Here is a 16,976-nt window from a genome sequence, read left to right as displayed (position 1 = left end):
AGGCCTGGGCCCCAGGCCCTGCAGTCCCTTGTCAGGCCTTGGCCCGCTGGAGTAAAAAGTGGGGTACTCCATGGACTTCCCTGGTGGTGCAGTGGTTAAGAATCTGCCAATGCAGGGGACACGGGTTCGAGCCCTGGTCCGGGAAGATCCCACATGCCGCGGAGCAACTAAGCCCGTGTGCCACAACTACTACTGAGCCTGCGCTCTAGAGTCCGCAAGCCACAACTACTGAACCCCGTGCTCCGCAACAAGAGAAGCCACTGCAACGAGAAGCCCACGCACCGCAACGAAGAGTAGCCCCCGCTCATCGCAGCTAGAGAAAGCCCACGTGGAGCAGTGAAGACCCAACGCAGCCATAAATAAATAAATATATAATAAAGTTTTTTTAAAAAGTGGGGTACTCCTGGCGTCAGGGCAGACTTCTGAACTGCCTCTTTCTTAGCTGCACCGTCTCCACCCAACGTGGGCCGTCCCTCCACTTCTGAACCCTGTTACTTGCCCAGTTTCTGTTGGGCTGGGCTCGCCCTGGTAGGTCAAACGTGCCTGCTCAGCAGTCAGGGATGTGGCCGCTCCGATGGGGGAAGGGGGTTCATTTTCCCAGAGTTGGGAGAGATGCCCCTCAGGGCTCTGAGGCCAAGCCTGGGAGTGGAGTGGCCGGGCCTGCAGCCAGCGCCCCCCTCGGGATCCCTCTGGCCCTCTGGGGGGCTGCAGTCGTGAAGCGGGGGCTCCCCTAAGTGCCTGCCGGGCGCACAGTTCTCGCCTTCTCCCCAAAGTCTGGCAATTGCGGCTGAAGCGACTGTGAGCCCCCGACAGCCCAGGAACGTTGCTACAAAAACGGCGATAACGTCAGAACCTCGCAACGTGGGCGGCGGGCGGGGCCGGGGGCAGGGCCTCCGCGGGCTGGGGGCGGGGCCTGAGGCAGGGCTTCCTCGGGCCGGGCCAGTCATGGCAGAGGACGCGGTGGGGCGGAGTTCTGCCTCTCCGCGCTCTATATAAGCGGCCAGTGGCAGCGGCTGCGCGCTGCTCGTGACCTTCAGTGTGCCGGATTCAGCGCAATGGCGCCCTCCAGGAAGTTCTTCGTCGGGGGGAACTGGAAGATGAACGGGCGGAAGAACAATCTGGGGGAGCTCATCAACACTCTGAACGCGGCCAAGGTGCCGGCCGACACCGGTGAGCCTTGGCCAGGGAGGGCCGGGGTGGGAGGGCCGGCGTGGCGGCGCCCTCTCCAGAGTTCTCTTAGCCGGCGTCCGCGTGGTCGTGCACGGCTGGGGACCAGGGCTGTCGGGGTCCGGGCCTTGGCCCCGCGGCCGCAGGACCCGGGGTGTGTCGACGCGGAAAGGCGGGGCCGCATCTCACGGTGCCCTCCGACTGTGGGTCGTCGGGAGGATGGTTGCCCCGGGGCGCGGACGGGGGCTGCACCCGCCGAGAGCGGGGGAGGGAAGCGGAGCCCAGCCCCTGCGGGCGATCGGGAGAGGCCGGCGGCAGCCCGGTAGGAGACTGAGTACGGGCTTAAGCTGCCCCCTAGGCGCGGGCTTCGTGCGCCGCCGCACGTAGCCCGAGACTCCTCCCCGCGCCTTGCCTGGGCGGCCGAGTGGCTTTGGCCTCCTGAGCTACCGCTCTGACCCTTTCCCCTCGGCGGCCTGCATGACTCCTGCCTTCCGCGGAAGGGGCTGAGCCATTTGGGAGTGAAGAGGGATCCTACCGCTTTCTCCAGCCTGGAAACGGGAAAGCGCAAGGCCTCTATGAGCCAGTCGACTCGCTGCCACCCTCGGCAGAGTGCAGTCCTCAGCCCTGCCCCTCCCACGCACCTAAGGCACAGAACCCCGGGTCTTATCAAGAGGCATCCCCTTCTGGTTTATTACCCCCAAAGACGCCAGTACAAACCCCAGGAGTTGGCCCCTTCTGCTTTTGCTAAAAACCCTTGCCTGGCCCGGTTCCGAAGGTGGGGATGGGCTATTTTAGAAGGGAGGCGGGGTCGGCCCTCAGAGAATGCTGAGTCTAGGAGGTGCCCAGGCCCAGAATAGCCTGGGGAAATCGGAGCCACAGCTGTTAAAAGAGCAGAGGGCAGGGCAAGGGCCATCGCCTCTCAGGGGTACCTGGAAGGCTCAAAGAGTTGGGTCCAGGCCCAGCCTGAGCTGCAGAGTGGACAGAGATTATCGTGCTGGTGTGAAAAAGGGCAAAAGCAGAACTAAGAAAGTGGTGAAGGCTAGGGGGCTCCCGAGCACTGGATGGGGTCTGGGGAATGAAGGCTTCCTGTGACCTCATCCCCTGTCACCGTCTTATCCTCAGAGGTGGTTTGCGCACCCCCCACCGCCTACATTGACTTCGCCCGGCAGAAGCTAGATCACAAGATTGCAGTGGCTGCGCAGAACTGCTACAAAGTGGCTAACGGGGCCTTTACGGGGGAGATCAGGTGACATGTGGGTGGGTGGTGGACGCAGCCCTCATTATTCTCATGAAGGGGAAAGCGACAGGGTGGGCTCCCTGCTGAACCGTGGCTTGTTCTCTTCCTTTAGCCCTGGCATGATCAAAGACTGTGGAGCCACGTGGGTGGTCCTGGGGCACTCGGAGAGAAGGCACGTCTTTGGGGAGTCAGATGAGGTTAGTAACCAGGAGAGGAGATAAGAGATGGCTTATCCCAAGACAGGTGTCTCACCAAGTCTGTTCCTCAACAGCTGATTGGGCAGAAGGTGGCTCACGCCCTGGCAGAGGGACTTGGAGTAATCGCCTGCATTGGGGAGAAGCTAGATGAGAGGGAAGCTGGCATCACTGAGAAGGTCGTTTTCGAGCAAACCAAGGTCATCGCAGGTATCTGGAGAAAGGGACCTTTGAGCCTAGCCAGGGCTACGGAGGCTCAGAGGGTGGGGTCATATGCCCTGCAGCCTGACTTAATCCCCACGCTGATGCAGGAAATGGGAGGGTGAGAACCCTTGTATCCTTATCGCTTCTGCTCCTGCCCCGATGGTATAGATGCCACTTGGAGTTCCTTTAACGGCCGCCAGGGGTCAGTAGGCCACCGTCACTCATTCCCTGGGGAAACAGCTGGCTATCTGCTTCCTGTTCACCCTTCCACCTGTGATCTCTGTCCCACAGATAATGTGAAGGACTGGGGCAAGGTTGTCCTGGCCTATGAGCCTGTGTGGGCCATTGGTACTGGCAAGACTGCGACACCTCAACAGGTAACCAAGCCCAGGAGCCCTACCCTCATCTCCCCTGCCTTGGTAGAACTGGACAGTCACAGAGACCACCTGGGCCAACCCCTCATTTAAAAGACAGGAGAGGGGAGGGGGAAGGGTAAGCTGGGACGAAGTGAGAGAGTGGCATGGACTTACACACACTACCAAATGTAAAATCGATAGCTAGTGGGAAGCAGCCGCATAGCACAGGGAGATCAGCTCCGTGCTTTGTGACCACCTAGAGGGGTGGGATAGGGAGGGAGACGCAAGAGGGAAGAGATATGGGGATATATGCATACGTATAGCTGATTCACTTTGTTATAAAGTAGAAACGAACACACCGTTGTAAAGCAATTATACTCCAATAAAGGTATTAATAAAAAATAAATAAAAATAAAAGACAGGAGAAAAGAGAGTGACATGTCAAAGGACATCCATTCCAGGACCTGGGTGGGATCGAAGCCCCGGTGTTCTATCTCAGATCCCAGGGTTCTTGTCCCAAAACCACACTGCCTGTCTCCAGTGGTGCCCACGTTTTTTGCCCCTTTGAGTGAAAGTCTTAGTCTAGCTTCTTGTTCTAGGCCCAGGAAGTACACGAAAAGCTCCGGGGATGGCTTAAGTCCAACATCTCTGATGCAGTGGCTCAGAGCACCCGCATAATTTATGGGGGTAAGTGGGTTTGGTTCCAGCCGGAGGTGGAGTGGGCTGAGATCCCGACTGAGTCCTTCTTCGACGTGGAGATAGGGCTGGAGTACCCCCTCCCATCCCTGACCTCTCCCCCTCTCTTCTCCCTTCCCAGGTTCTGTGACTGGGGCAACCTGCAAGGAGCTGGCAAGCCAGCCTGACGTGGATGGCTTCCTTGTGGGGGGCGCTTCCCTCAAGCCTGAATTCGTGGATATCATCAATGCCAAATAATAAGCCCTGCCCGTCTCTGCTACCCTTCCTGCTGAGACAGGGACTAGGTAGCTCAGAAGCCCAGTAACTGTACTGCCCCCCCCCAACCTTCACACATGCTTCTGATGGTGTCACCTGCTGCCTCTTGTGGCCTAATCCAAAATGTACCTCTTCCTTTGCCGTTTACACCCTACCCTGTAATGGTTGGGACCAGGCCACTCCCGCTTCCACTTACTGTATCAGTTGGAACTCAACCTGTCACCAAGGTGGCTTTAGCTTGGCTGAGAGGTGGGAGGGGTGTTTGCTTATGGGTCCCCTCAGTCCCCAGTGAAGGCAGGAGCAAGAACCCGTCCTGTCCCATCTCACACCATGAGGTCAGGGGCTGAGAGAAAGTCCTGTCCTCTGCTGAGGCCGGGCTGCTGCCCCCTCCCACGGTGCCGATGCCTGTGTGTGTTGTGTCTGTGAGCAGTCCCGCGTGTGCGGGAAATAAACACCTGGCACTAAGCCTTGGGGTGTGTCCTTCTTACACCTGGCACTAAGCCTTGGGGTGTGTCCTTCTTCACTGAAATTGTCCAGATCATCTTTTTCCCTTTTGAGGCAGCCACGGGACGCTTGTGCAAAAAAAAAAAAAGAAAAAGAAAAAAACCCACAAACAGGTTTCTACAGCAGCACATCTCTTCCAACTTTTACTTGCAGAAATGTCTTGTGTACCAGGCTGCCCCAGCCTTGAGTAACAGCTCCCTCCCTTCCACCCTCTGGGTGGCCCTGGGGCTGTGGTGCTCCCCAGAGCTTGGGGTGGAAGCTGGTGGAAGACCAGCTTCAGGCAGCTGGTCTAGGCCAGCAGTGCTGCCTCCCCCCGAGGGGTGGGTCAAGGCCCCAGCGCAATGTGTGGTATCACAGGGGTCACCGGTAGAGCAGGTAGCGCTTCATGGCGGGGGGCAAGGGCAGAGCAGAAACGTGGCCTAGCCGCGTATCCCCCAGGGCGTGGCGCACACACAGGCGGCTCAGGTGCAGAAGGGAGTGTGGCTCAGCTGGGAGAGAGAATGAGGGAAAGTAAGTACGGGTGCAGCCACCAGCCAGACATCATCAAACCACAGGGTCCTGCCCAGAGTCCCTTCCGTTTTCCTGCTGCAAGTCTGCTCCCACCTCGGTTCAGGGGAGGTCTAAGGTGCTCTGAAGTTCTGCATCTGCTCTTGTGGTGGACGCATCATGGATCTCACACGTCCCTGGTCGGAGTTGGGGTGAAGCTCTAAATAAGGCCCTCTAAGCAACAGGCCGAGGCGGCTGTGACCGTGGAGCTGGCCCAGGCTTTGAATCCAGAGAGGCCCCAGAGCTGGGGCTGAGGAGGTGAAAGGAAGGGTGGCCCTCCTCCACTCTACAACAGCTCCCATGGGCTACAGGGGAGAGGCGGCCACCCTCTGCTGCAGACTCGGCAACTGCAGAACAGTTAAGTCCACTCAGCCCCAAGGCCCTGCCTCCTTCACTGCTCTTCCAGGTGCCTGGACCTCAACGGCTCCTTCCTGGGGTTTGACTGAGGAAGGAAGTAGGTATGTGTCAGAGTCAGAGCCCAGTGAGCCGGGTACACACTCCGGGCACCTGGCACCACCAGTCCTCTTCCTCTGGGACTTGTACACCTAGCCCAGGACAAATCTAACCCTTTGCACCTCTGGCTCCAGGGGCTGATCTCTCCTGTGAAGCCCTAATCCCCACAGTGCTTCACTTCATTCTGAGGGTTCACCTCTCACTAGCAAGTTGCTTTCCCAAGGCTTACTTTTATCTCTATGGCTTAGGAAGATTGAGTTAGGTAACAGCTGTGAAGACTCTTAGCCATTCCTGGCACTGAATAGAGGTAGGAGACGGGTCAGATGAAGGCCAGTTCCCTCTGCTCTTGTAAGGCGTTGAGCTTCCATCCCCAAACCACAGACCCCAGTGACAGAACTTACTCTCCCCACACGTGCCCCAGGCCTCACCTCTCCTTTCGCCCAGGTAGCTGATGCGGACCTGGCACTGGCCCCAGACAGCGCTTACTGCTGGATAAAGGGTCCTGCCCTTCAGTCCGCGGAAGGCCGGCCCCAAGTAGGTGCCCCCAATAGCGTAGCCCAGAGTTCCCTCCTCCATATCCAGAACCACCAGCAGCCTCTCCGGCACCTCCAGCTGCTCACCCTGACGTCCGGCTGGATACCGGGGGGCCTCGGGCCCCTTGCTCTGATGGTACAGCTTCCCGCGCCCAAGGTCCCAGCCCCACGACTCGCTGTTGCTGCCCAGCAGCGCCGCATAGTGGTCAGCCTGCAGCGGCGCGAGGGCCGTGGCCACGCCCACCACAGCGTGGGTGCCCCTCTGCTCCCGGGGCCAGCTGATCTCCCAGGCGTGCAAGCCCCTCGAGTAGCCCCTCTTACCCCGGGCCCCATCAGTGCTCTGGGCCACGGGCCGCCGTTCAAAGCACAACCCCCCTTCCATGACCTCGATGTTCTCTGAGCAGTCCTTGGGGTTCCAGCCGTGGCGCCGTTGGGCCCCCAGGTCAGGAGGGGGAGCCGAGAGCAGCTCCTCCAAGCCCTCGGGACAAGACAGGTCAGGGTACAGGGCCTGCGGCGTGTGGGTGCTGCTGCCGCCGCCCCCTGCCGAGGCTGTCTGGCCCATGGAGGTGAGGAGCTGGAGAACTCCCCTAAAGAGGCTTGCTGGGGCGTCTCTCTTCTGAAAGTCGAGCTCTCGGTCGGGATCGGCCTAGAGAGGAGTTGGGAGAGAAGAGTGTGTGAAGCAAGGGATCCTGGAGGGGACTCCTCACCCAGGCGCCCCATCCTTTCCCCAGGTTTGCTCACCGCCCCGCTCCTCCCTCTTTGCTCCCCCAAAGCTCCCAGGCCCATCGTTACTTTGCCCTCACCCACCTGTCCCGGTCTCTCGAGACTCGCGAGTTCGCCGCCTTTCGGCCTGTCGAGGGACCTTCCCCCTCGCGCGCCCCGCACCCCTGTCACCGCCCTCGAACCTCGCAGGGCTTCCCGTGCCGGGAGGTCGCCGGCCCTCCGGAGCAGCGCAGCTTAAAGTGGCCCAAGCGCGCCGGGCGCAGCCCGCCGGCCTCTTCCGCCGCCAGCACCTCCCCCAGGCCTCGTCCCGCCCCACGGCCCCGCCCCCACGGCCCCTCCGGGCGGTTAACTCTCCTGTCACCATCTCAGGTCGCGCCCCGCCCCGAGACCGCGCCCCCGCGGGGCCCCTCGCGGGGCGGTTAACACTCGGCTCCGGCCTAGGCCGCTGGGGGCACGTAGCGCGTAGAGCCCATTCCCGGGCGGTAAACGTCTGGTCACAGTCCCAGGCCGCTCCTCGCCCCGAGGCCCCGCCCCCGCGAGGAGGCGGGCCGGGCGCTTAAATCTTACCCGGCTTCGATGGAGTCCGCCCCTGGCCGCCCAAGCTCGGAGTTAACCCTTTCATGCTATCATCGCTTTGGAGGTCTGTTCTCCACCGTCAAGAACTTTGAGCTTCCTGGGCCAGCAGCTCCTGAGCCCCTAGGGATATGGGACAGGAGGTCAAGGAAGGGCTTCCATTGTGGTGACATTTCCGAGTCCTGGTGATTCTGGGTCACTGTCACTGGGCTGATCTTTTTCTGACCCGGGTTGTGAGTCAGCCTGCTCTGTGCCTGAGGTTCTGAACTCTTGAGTTTCTGGCCTTGAACGGTAGGCGTCATGGGTCTGCGTGCTGTTCTAGCCTTCATCCTACCCGACAATCCGTTCCTGAGCTGTCAGCCTCATCTGGTAGAGTGTGTGGATAAGACCTTGGTTGTGAGTGAAGCTATACCACTAATTAGTTCTCTGACCTTGGAGAGGTTGCCCGACTTCTCTAAACCTGTTTTCTCTTACGTAAAATGGGAATAATGATGGTACTCACCTCACAGCGTTGTTGTGGAGTTGAGGTAATCCGGGTGAAGCACTTAGCACAGAGTCTGCTGGATAGTTTGTACTCACTAAGCATAGATGTTCCTGTTTCCTTAACATTTACTTAGTGCCCACTTCACAGAGAGGCAATCTACTATTAGTGGTAAATGATGCCAGCTGTGGAGCCAGGCTGACTGGGTGTGAACACCTGAAGGCCCGTATGCGGGGGAACTTGGGCAAATTTCTTAACCTCCTCATGCCTGTTTCTCCCTCTGTAAAATGGAGATACTATTGGTATCTACTGCATAGGCTCTAGTGAGGATTCAGTGAGGTTATATACATGTAAAGCACTTAGTTTCTGGTTCAAATGTAATCATTTGTGCTGAGCACTGAGGATTAAGCAGGGAATCTTCAAGGAAGTTACAAGGACATTTATGAAACAGTTTATCGTGCGGCAGATAAAATTCTGGATATCCAGAAAGTACTATAGGAGTAAAAAGGATGGGACTCCTAACCAGAGATCAAGCAGTTCAGAAAGGAAAGTGTCCTGGAGGAGATGACACTGGGCTGAATCTTTTTTTTTCTTTAGTATTTATTTTTTATTTATTTAGGCTGCCTGGGGTCTTAGTTGTGGCACACTGGATCTTAGTTGCGGCATGTGGACTTCTTAGTTGCGGCATGCATGCGGGATCTAGTTCCCCCACCAGGGATCGAACCTAGGCCCCCTGTATTGGGAGCACGAAGTCTTACCCACTGGACCACCAGGAAAGTCCCTGGGCTGAATCTTTAAGAATGACAAGGAATTTGCCTGAGAGGTGGTTCTGCAGGACTGGAGGTTGGATTAGAGTTGCTGCATGAATAAGACATTCAGACTGAGAGGTCAACATGAAAATAAAACAGAAGCGATAGCTGGGTTTGGGGAAGTTGGAAGATTTCAGGGTTGCTGCAGCGTAAGATGCAAGCCTAGGGAAGTCGGTGTGAGATCAGGAGGGCTTGCAGGCCAAGTTAAGAATGCAAATGTTACCCTGTAGGACAGATGGGTAATGGGGGAGCCACGTAGGAGAGAGGCGGGAGAGGAACATGGTTAGAAACTTCTTTTAGAAAAAGCATCCCGGCAGCAGTGGAGCGGCCCAGGTGACAAGTGGTGAGAGCCTGGAATAGGGCAGTCAAAATAAGGATGAAAAGAATTCAAGAAACACTGATGAAACTGCAAGACCTGGTGACTGATTAGATGCTGAGGCCAGGGAAAGGAGAAAGGGACGTTTTCTGGACTGGAAGACTTTTTTGGAAGGTGGTGCCACGAGAAGACGGAGATGACAGAAAGAGGAGCCGATGGGGGCAGGGGCAGGAGGGTGGGAGAGAGAGATGGTGAGTTCACTTTAGGACGTGTTCTTGAGGTGCCTGAGCAACAACCCAATGGAACCATCCAGAACACGCTTGACAGTGGCAGGTCTGGAAAAGAAAAAGAAAATGGCGGGGCTGGACGGGCAGTGAGAGGCCTGGACTGGAGATATAAATTTGGGAGGTGTATCAGCCTTTAGCCAGGAGCTGAACTATGAGAACAAGAGGAGCCCTGGAGAGAATGTGTAGAGTGAGGAGAGGGTCAAGGAGGACACAGCACAGCAGACAATTCAGGTTGGATTACCTACATGATTTTGGGGGTCATCGGCAATTTTAGTGAGTGCGTGTGGACTGTGGAAAGTGGGTGTCCAGGCTGAAGGTGCTGAACTGGTACCTCCTGTGTGTCAGGCACTGTGCTACACGCTTCACATTTTGAGGAGATAGAGAGTCGGCAGAGGTAAGGTGACAGATTTGTCTCAGAGTTAAAATTACCCTTGAAAATACCTTACTTACCCCATCTATTAGGTACAGCATACGTTAGTTTCAGGTCAAATACAATACATGGCAGTACACATATAATGATGTACAGAATAACATTTTACATTGTTTTAATTAAAGAGAAAGAAGAAAGCATATTAACAAGAAGGATGTGGGGACTTCTCTGGCAGTCCAGCGGTTAAGACTCCACGCTTCCACTGCAGGGGGCATGAGTTCAATCCCTGATCCAGGAACTAAGGTTCCACGTGCTGCAAGGTGTGGCAAAAAAAAAAAAAAAAGAACCTGAACACTTGTCATCCACCCAACCTGGATATTCTTGCCAGTGTGACAACGAAAATAAAGACATCATGTTTTGGGGGTCAGATACCAAGCCTAATCCACGGCCAGCTCCAGTTCAGCTTGAGAAGTTGCAGCTGCTCAGCTGCTGGTGGTTTAAAACGTTTCTTCACCCAATTGTTGCCACCGAATCTTGGACTGCTCAAACATTTGTTGGTAATAGCTCAGATGTTCCACAATGCTACGAGTAATTTTAACTTTTACATCCATGTTGTTGCATGAAAAGGCAGCTCATTACTTCCATCATTTTACAGTATTCCGTTGTATGGATATACCACAGTTTACCTATTCTACTGTTGATGGACATGTGAGTTGTTTCCATTTTCAGCTATTATAGAGAAAGCTACTATGTACAGTATTGCAGATTCTTTTGATGGACCTAGGCACTCATTTTTGTTGGGTGCGTACTTACTGTGCAGAATTGCCGGGTTACAAGGAATTACAATGCATAGATTTAACCAAATGTAATTTTCAGGTTTCTCTCCATGGAGGGATTTTATTCAGAAATTAAATCATTCAGGTATTTACAGCATGGAACACTTCAACAAGTTTATGAAGATTTGAACTGTTCTTCTCTTCCTGTTCTTCCTATCTTTATCTTCTGGGGATGATTTTATCAGTTCCTCAGCTTTTTATTAGTGTTTCTCTGTGGCTCTCAAGTTCTTTCATTTCTTCCACAAAGCCATAATGATCCACTTGTTGGGCCAAACAGTGAGTTTCACTTCTTTGTCAATAGAAAACCCTTACAGGACTTCCCTGGTGGCGCAGTGGTTAGGAATCCGCCTGCTAATGCAGGGAACACGGGTTCGAGCCCTGGACCGGGAAGACTCCACATGCCGCGGAGCAACTAAGCCCGTGCGCCACAACTACTGAAGCCCGCGCGCCGAGAGCCCGTACTCCGCAACGAGAAGGCACCGCAATGAGAAGCCCGTGCACCACAACAAACAGTAGCCCCCTCTCACCGCAACTAGAGAAAGCCTGCGCGCAGCAACGAAGACCCAATGCAGCCAAAAATAAATAAATAAATGTATTTTAAAAAATTAAAGAAAACCCTTAAAATACTAAACACATTCTTCCCAACAAGCAAGGACTGTTTGAGGCTTGGTTGTTTCCATGCCTGCTTAATATAAAGATGCAACTGGCAATACTGGAGCACTTTCAACTCTTCCAACTCATGACCACGTTAAGATCAGGGTTAGCATTCAATTGGCTCTGGGAGTCAAGGAGGAATCTCAGCCTCATGCATATACCTTTGAAACAGCAACTCATGCTTAATCAGCAGAATGAAGGATAGGGGTGACGTTAGAGAGAAGAAGACTTCAAAGCCTTTATGAGCACACTCATAAAGTGTGTGGTACCTCAGAGTGGTACTGCCGCCTGTGAGCAGCAACAAAGCCAAGGCTTTTCTCTCTGAGATCCTACTTGGCTTCTAGAATATAAACTGCAAAACAGAATCAGGCAAAGTGCTGCAGCCACCCAGGACTTTGCATTTGATTGCTAGAGTACAGTAAAAAACAAAGAAACAAAAAAACAAATGGGGGCGGCGGAGGCACTGGGATTTGTACCTCTGTAGAACTCTCTGGCTTTATTAAACAGAGTGCTACACTGCCACCAGGAGAGAAGAAGAGAGAGGTGGTCACAAGGTCATTAGGTGCTATCAAACCAGGGCCTTGTGTTTCTAGTTTGGAACTTTAATGGCAATTGGGCATTTCCCCATCAGAAGATACCAGCCTCATTATATTCTGGAAGCTAGCCCTTTGCCTAATACTTCTGTTTAGTAGCTCTGGGTGGCTTTTGCTTCCTGTTCCTCCACTGATACAGCCTCAACAGTTTGAACGTTTTTGGTTTTTAAAACTGTTACGCCATCCTTGGCTGGTTTTGAAATCCTTCCATCCCAAGGCTGTCTTCTCTGGCAGGAGGTGTGAACTGTGACTTGAGACCAAGAGCTTTTCTTTTTCTTTTTCTGCCATGTATGGCCATTGTGAGGCACATACTTCTGCTTCATTTCTTCCAGGAATAAGTTTAGTGCTTTTAAAGATTTATCACGTGTACTTTGCTGTCACTTTAACAGTTACAGAACTGGATGACCTGGTTTCACGAAATCTGTTGAATCTTGATTGCACACGTGATTTTTTAAAAAATAAAATTTATTTATTTATGGCTGCTGCACGCCGGCTTTCTCTAGAAGCGGCGAGGGGGCTACTCTTCGCTGTGGTGCGCGGTTATCTGACTGCGGTGGCTTCTCTTGTTGTGGAGCACGGGCTCTAGGTGCGCAGGCTTCAGTAGTTGTGGCTCGCCGGCTCAGTAGTTGTGGCTCACAGGCTCTAGAGGGCAGGCTCAGTAGTTGTGGCGCACAGGCTTAGTTGCTCCGCCCAGGAAGATGTGGGATCTACCTGGACCAGGGCTTGAAACCGTGTCCCCAGCATTGGCAGGTGGATTCTTAACCACTGCGCCACCAAGGAAGACCCACATATAATTTCTTGAGATCATACTCATGTGCCACGTTGGAGATGGACACACTGCCCCTCCTTAAGTAAGCTCATTTTTCTTCCAGCATGGTAAGGGATATCTGTTTCTTTGGCTGGGCGCCAGATGAAATGGTTAGACTGCCTTCAGGTGGGTCGTGTTATGCGGAAAAGAGGCATCTTAAAACACTGGAATCTAGCTTAAAAAGCAAAACACTAGAACCCAGTCAGCCTCCCAAGAAACACACAATGAAAGGCTAAGAACAGGCTGAGAGCACAGAATCCAGTCTCCCGCCTCCTCCCGCTCGCGTGGAATGGTGGCTGGAGACCTTCCGCCCTATTTAATCTGAGAATCGTTGGGCTCACGTTAAGGGTGCCTATGATGAAACCCCACCACATCTCATTTAATCCCCACAACGAAGACGGCCCAATGTTTACAGATTCACAAAGCGAGGCTCCGAAGGGTTAAACGACTTCCCTGTGACTAGAGCTGGTAAACGGCAGCAACGGGGCTCAAAAATTGAGAAGCCACTGCGCCAAATCCCCAGGCGGGGACGAAATGGCGACTGCAGGAAACGCGCCCTAAAGCAGACGTGACACCGGCGTTACCGCCCGGGCGCCGGCTACGTAACCGCGGCGCAGCGGGAGGCGGGACATGCTGACTCCCCGCGGTGGCGGTCACGTGCGCGGTTACGTGCGCAGGCGCGGCAGGCGGGCCGCCCGAGTGGCTCGCGCGCCTCCGAGTGGCTCGCGCGCCTCCCAGCGGCCGCAGCGGTGACGCGGTCTCCGCCCCGCCCCGCCAGCCCCGCCCGCCGCAGAGGGCCGCCTTGGGCCTGCAAGCTCCCGCCCCCGCCCACCTCCTTCCGGCGCTGGCGTTTGCGTCTGGAACATTCTGCGCCGGAACAAAGGCCCCAGGGCGGAAGTGAGGGCTGGTGAGGGGCGGCTGTAGCTCCGGGTTCCACGGGAGAGTAGAAGGAACTAGTGCTTCAGCAGATCTGCTAATAGAGGCTGATGGAGTTTATCTACGTTTAAAGGGCTTCCTTCCTCCATCACTCAAAAAACCGTGCTTACTTCCCCATCTCTCTCCTTTTCCCACGGTCAGTGTAGTTCTGTCTAGGGACCCTCCACAGGAGACAGTATTTGTGTTCACCTGGGAGGACAGCGAGGCCGGAAGTAGGAGACACCCAGGTTATTCTAGAAACTTCAGGGGAAAGGAGCAGGCCTACAAAACCCACTCCCTCTTAAACTCTGCCAGCCTAGATCCATCAGTCATCAAAAGTCTTACTTGCCAAATCGAATGCCCCTTTGTTTATCATTGCCAGTTTTTAAAAGACTGACTTAACTTTTTCTAGTTTTTCTCCACCTTTATATCCTTCAGGGCCTTCATTTCCTTCTAGTGAATCCTAAGTGGGGCTAGCTCCCTGGCTTGTCCTTTGTTCACTCATTAGTGATTCACAAAGTGGAGGGAGGAGCTAAAGGCATTTCATCTGTACAGCAAATCCAAATTGAGGGCAGGAAGTTCTTAATTACTTTTAAAAATCACATTTAATACTGATTCTGCAAGTATTTATTGAGCACTTACTATGTGGCATGCACTGGGCCTGGGCGGTAGGGATGCAGAGCAAAACTGAAAGTCTGTTGGAGTTAGAAGAATCTGACATAGAAGTACTTGATGACATTTGGAAAGGAACAAACTCGATCCACAAATTCAGGTAAAAGACAAATTGTGTTTGCTGCCATCAAGGAAAAACAGGGCCCGGTAAGAGGGAATCCTAATTTAGATTATGCTTAAGAATGGCGTTTCTGGACTTCTCTGGTGGCGCAGTGGTTAAGAATCCACCTGCCAATGCAGGGGACACAGGTTCGAGCCCTGGTCCAGGAAGATCCCACATGCCGTGGAGCAACTAAGCCTGTGCGCCACAACTACTGAGCCTGCACTCTAGAGCCGTCGAGCCACAACTGTTGAGTCCGCGAGCCACAACTACTGGAGCCTGCGCGCCTAGAGCCCGTGTTCTGCAACAAGAGAAGCCATCGCAATGAGAAGCCCGTGCACCGCAACAAAGAGTAGCGCCCTCTCGCCGCAACTAGAGAAAGCCCGCACACAGCAACGAAGACCCAACGCAGCCAAAAGTAAATAAATAAAATAAGTAAGTTAATTAAAGAAAAAGAAAAGAAGAATGGCCTTTCTGAGAAGGCCTAGAAGACCTCAGGATGTAACCGAGCAGGACCCTATGGGCCTTCCTGGGACAGACCCCGCCCACATAGCCTCTGTTTTATAGCTCCTCTCCAAAGTACCTAGATGATAGTATCTGATGCGCATTTCCTGAGTTGTTTCATAGATGCTAGAACCACCACCAAGTGGAAGAAATTAACCGCTTGATGGCCATGAGCACATAGCCTACGGGTGCCTAAGGACTGATAATGTTAACCCCTGTGACACGGGCCTGTTACCTCACCATTCAGAAAATTGTGCACGAGCTGATCATATACACTGGGACTCCCCCTCCCTCACCTGGCCTTTAAAATTGCTTTGCTGAAACCAATGGGAAGTTTGAGTGTTTTAAGCACCAGCTGCCCTGGGCTACTCTCTTGCAGCCCTGCGATAAACACTGCATTTTCCTTCACCACAACCCGGTGTCATTAGATTGGCTTTACTGTGCATGGGCAAGCAGATCCGAGTTTGGTTCAGTATCAAGGTGTTAGTTAAGAGTTCCACACAAAAGCAAAGAATATAAGTGAAAGCCACAAGAAGGAGGGAGTTAGGTGGGAGAAGGAACTGAAACAGGAGGGAAGGGGGCAGGGCACAACCTTTAAAAGAATGATGTAGCCATAGGACATGACAAAAACTGGTTAGAACCAACCAGGTCCAAGATGGCAGAAGTTTCGACTTCCAGTGGACCTTGAGCCTCATTATACGCTCATTGTAATATATTAGCATATGCTAAATGACACACCCAACAGCGCCATGACAGTTCTGAGGCTAACCATAAAAGGCCAAAAAGTGGGCAGTGGCCCAATTCCTGGAAATCCCCACCCCTTCCCCGAAATAGTTGGAATAATCCTCCCACTCATTAGCCTATGACATTACCCAGTCCATAAAAACTAACCACCCCATATTTCAGGGCCTCTCGCCTTCCACACTCTGTCTCTGGAGTGTGTTTCTCTCTAGATAAGTCCACTTCTTACCTATTACTTTGTCTCTCACTGAATTCTTTCTGCCGTGAGACATCAAGAACCTGAGCTTCATTAAGTCCTGAGACCAGGTGTGTGATCTCAATTAAAAACGCGTGGGTTCAAGTCCCAATCTGGGTTGCACGGTTTCAGAGCTGGCCCTGTGACCTAAGTGTGGCTGGAGCTCAATAGCAAAGGTCATGACCTTGCTGGGCTTGCTACAGAACACAAGTTCACGTACCCAAAGCGTGGTGAGGCCAAACACACCAAAATGTTGGCGTTTGGAGCAAAGAAAGGTTTATTGCAGGGCCAAGCAAGGAGAACAGGTGGCCAGAACTTCCTGATGGTTTGGGGGAGAAATTTTTAGAGGCAAAATTTGGGGTGAGGCTACAGGGTGTGACTTTCTTCTGATTGGTTGGTGGTGAGGTAACAGGGCGGTGCCATCCTCCACCTGGGTGGGGGCCTTAGTTCCTGCAGAAGAGCTCAAAGGTATTATTATTTTTTTAATTAATTAATTAATTTTTTGCTGCATTTGGGTCTTCGTTGCCGTGCACGGGCTTTCTCTAGTTGTGGCGTGCGGTGGCTTCTCTTGTTGCGGAGCACGGGCTCTAGGACTGCGGGCTTCAGTAGTTGTGGCTTGTGGGCTCTAGAGCACAGGCTCAGTAGTTGTGGCGCACGGGCTTAGTTGCTCCATGGCACGTGGGATCTTCCCGGACCAGGGATCGAACCCGTGTCCGTGTCCCCTGCATCGGCAGGCGGATTCTTAACCACTGCGCCATCAGGGAAGCCTCAAAGGTATTATTATGTATATTCCTTGGGGAGGAACCAGGACCCTGCTCCAAGGTTGCACTATTGTTTCTTCACTGCTCTCCCTTTTTCTGCATTCCCTCCCTTCCCTGATTAGCAACTGTTTGAACCTGCCTTTTGGAACTCAGGGAAGTTTGTGAATGAAGCCTGTTTTCTACAAATAAGAAACTGGGGACACAGAAAGGATTTGTACCAGGGAGGGCCCCACAGTGTCCTGCTCGGGTTCAGGCTTTGCTTCTAGGCTAGGGTGATGAGTAACCATTTTATCCTAAGGGCAATAGGAAAAGCCAGAGGCTTCTCTTTACATTTGAAAAGGCTTACTCTGACTGCTCTTGAAAGATGGCTGGATGAGAGAGTGTGGAATCAGGAAGACGATTTACGAGGCTACTATACTAGTTCCAGAGAGTGATGATAATAGTTTGGGCCAG

At 53.5% G+C, this 16,976-nt stretch overlaps 2 protein-coding genes across 6 annotated transcripts; one reads left to right on the top strand and one right to left on the bottom strand.

Moving 5' to 3' along the window:
- The first annotated feature begins 1,008 nt into the window (after nt 1-1,008).
- On the top strand, nt 1,009-4,574 carry TPI1 (triosephosphate isomerase 1). The gene is made up of 7 exons (XM_060167012.1): nt 1,009-1,170; nt 2,290-2,413; nt 2,517-2,601; nt 2,676-2,808; nt 3,094-3,179; nt 3,758-3,845; nt 3,976-4,574. Exons 1-7 carry the CDS (start codon nt 1,056-1,058, stop codon nt 4,089-4,091), a joined length of 747 nt encoding a protein of 248 aa, XP_060022995.1. The 5' UTR covers nt 1,009-1,055; the 3' UTR covers nt 4,092-4,574.
- A 169-nt stretch (nt 4,575-4,743) lies between these two features.
- Nucleotides 4,744-7,405, bottom strand: SPSB2 (splA/ryanodine receptor domain and SOCS box containing 2). 5 transcript variants are annotated; one of them, XM_060167011.1, is made up of 3 exons: nt 6,953-7,405; nt 6,041-6,791; nt 4,744-5,601 (listed from the first exon to the last, which is right to left on the bottom strand). In XM_060167011.1, exons 2-3 carry the CDS (start codon nt 6,705-6,707, stop codon nt 5,528-5,530), a joined length of 741 nt encoding a protein of 246 aa, XP_060022994.1. In that variant the 5' UTR covers nt 6,708-6,791; nt 6,953-7,405; the 3' UTR covers nt 4,744-5,527. The 5 variants fall into 5 exon arrangements, 4 of the variants coding, with proteins under 4 accessions (XP_060022994.1, XP_060022993.1, XP_060022992.1 ...); XM_060167010.1 differs by having other exon boundaries at nt 4,744-5,101; nt 6,953-7,403; XR_009543618.1 differs by having other exon boundaries at nt 4,963-5,101; nt 5,217-6,791.
- Nucleotides 7,406-16,976: the final 9,571 nt, after the last annotated feature.

Source organism: Lagenorhynchus albirostris, chromosome 11 (assembly GCF_949774975.1).
Source record: "Lagenorhynchus albirostris chromosome 11, mLagAlb1.1, whole genome shotgun sequence".
In the NCBI taxonomy this organism is placed as follows: domain Eukaryota; kingdom Metazoa; phylum Chordata; class Mammalia; order Artiodactyla; family Delphinidae; genus Lagenorhynchus; species Lagenorhynchus albirostris.
This window is presented reverse-complemented; position numbering and strand designations above follow the sequence as displayed.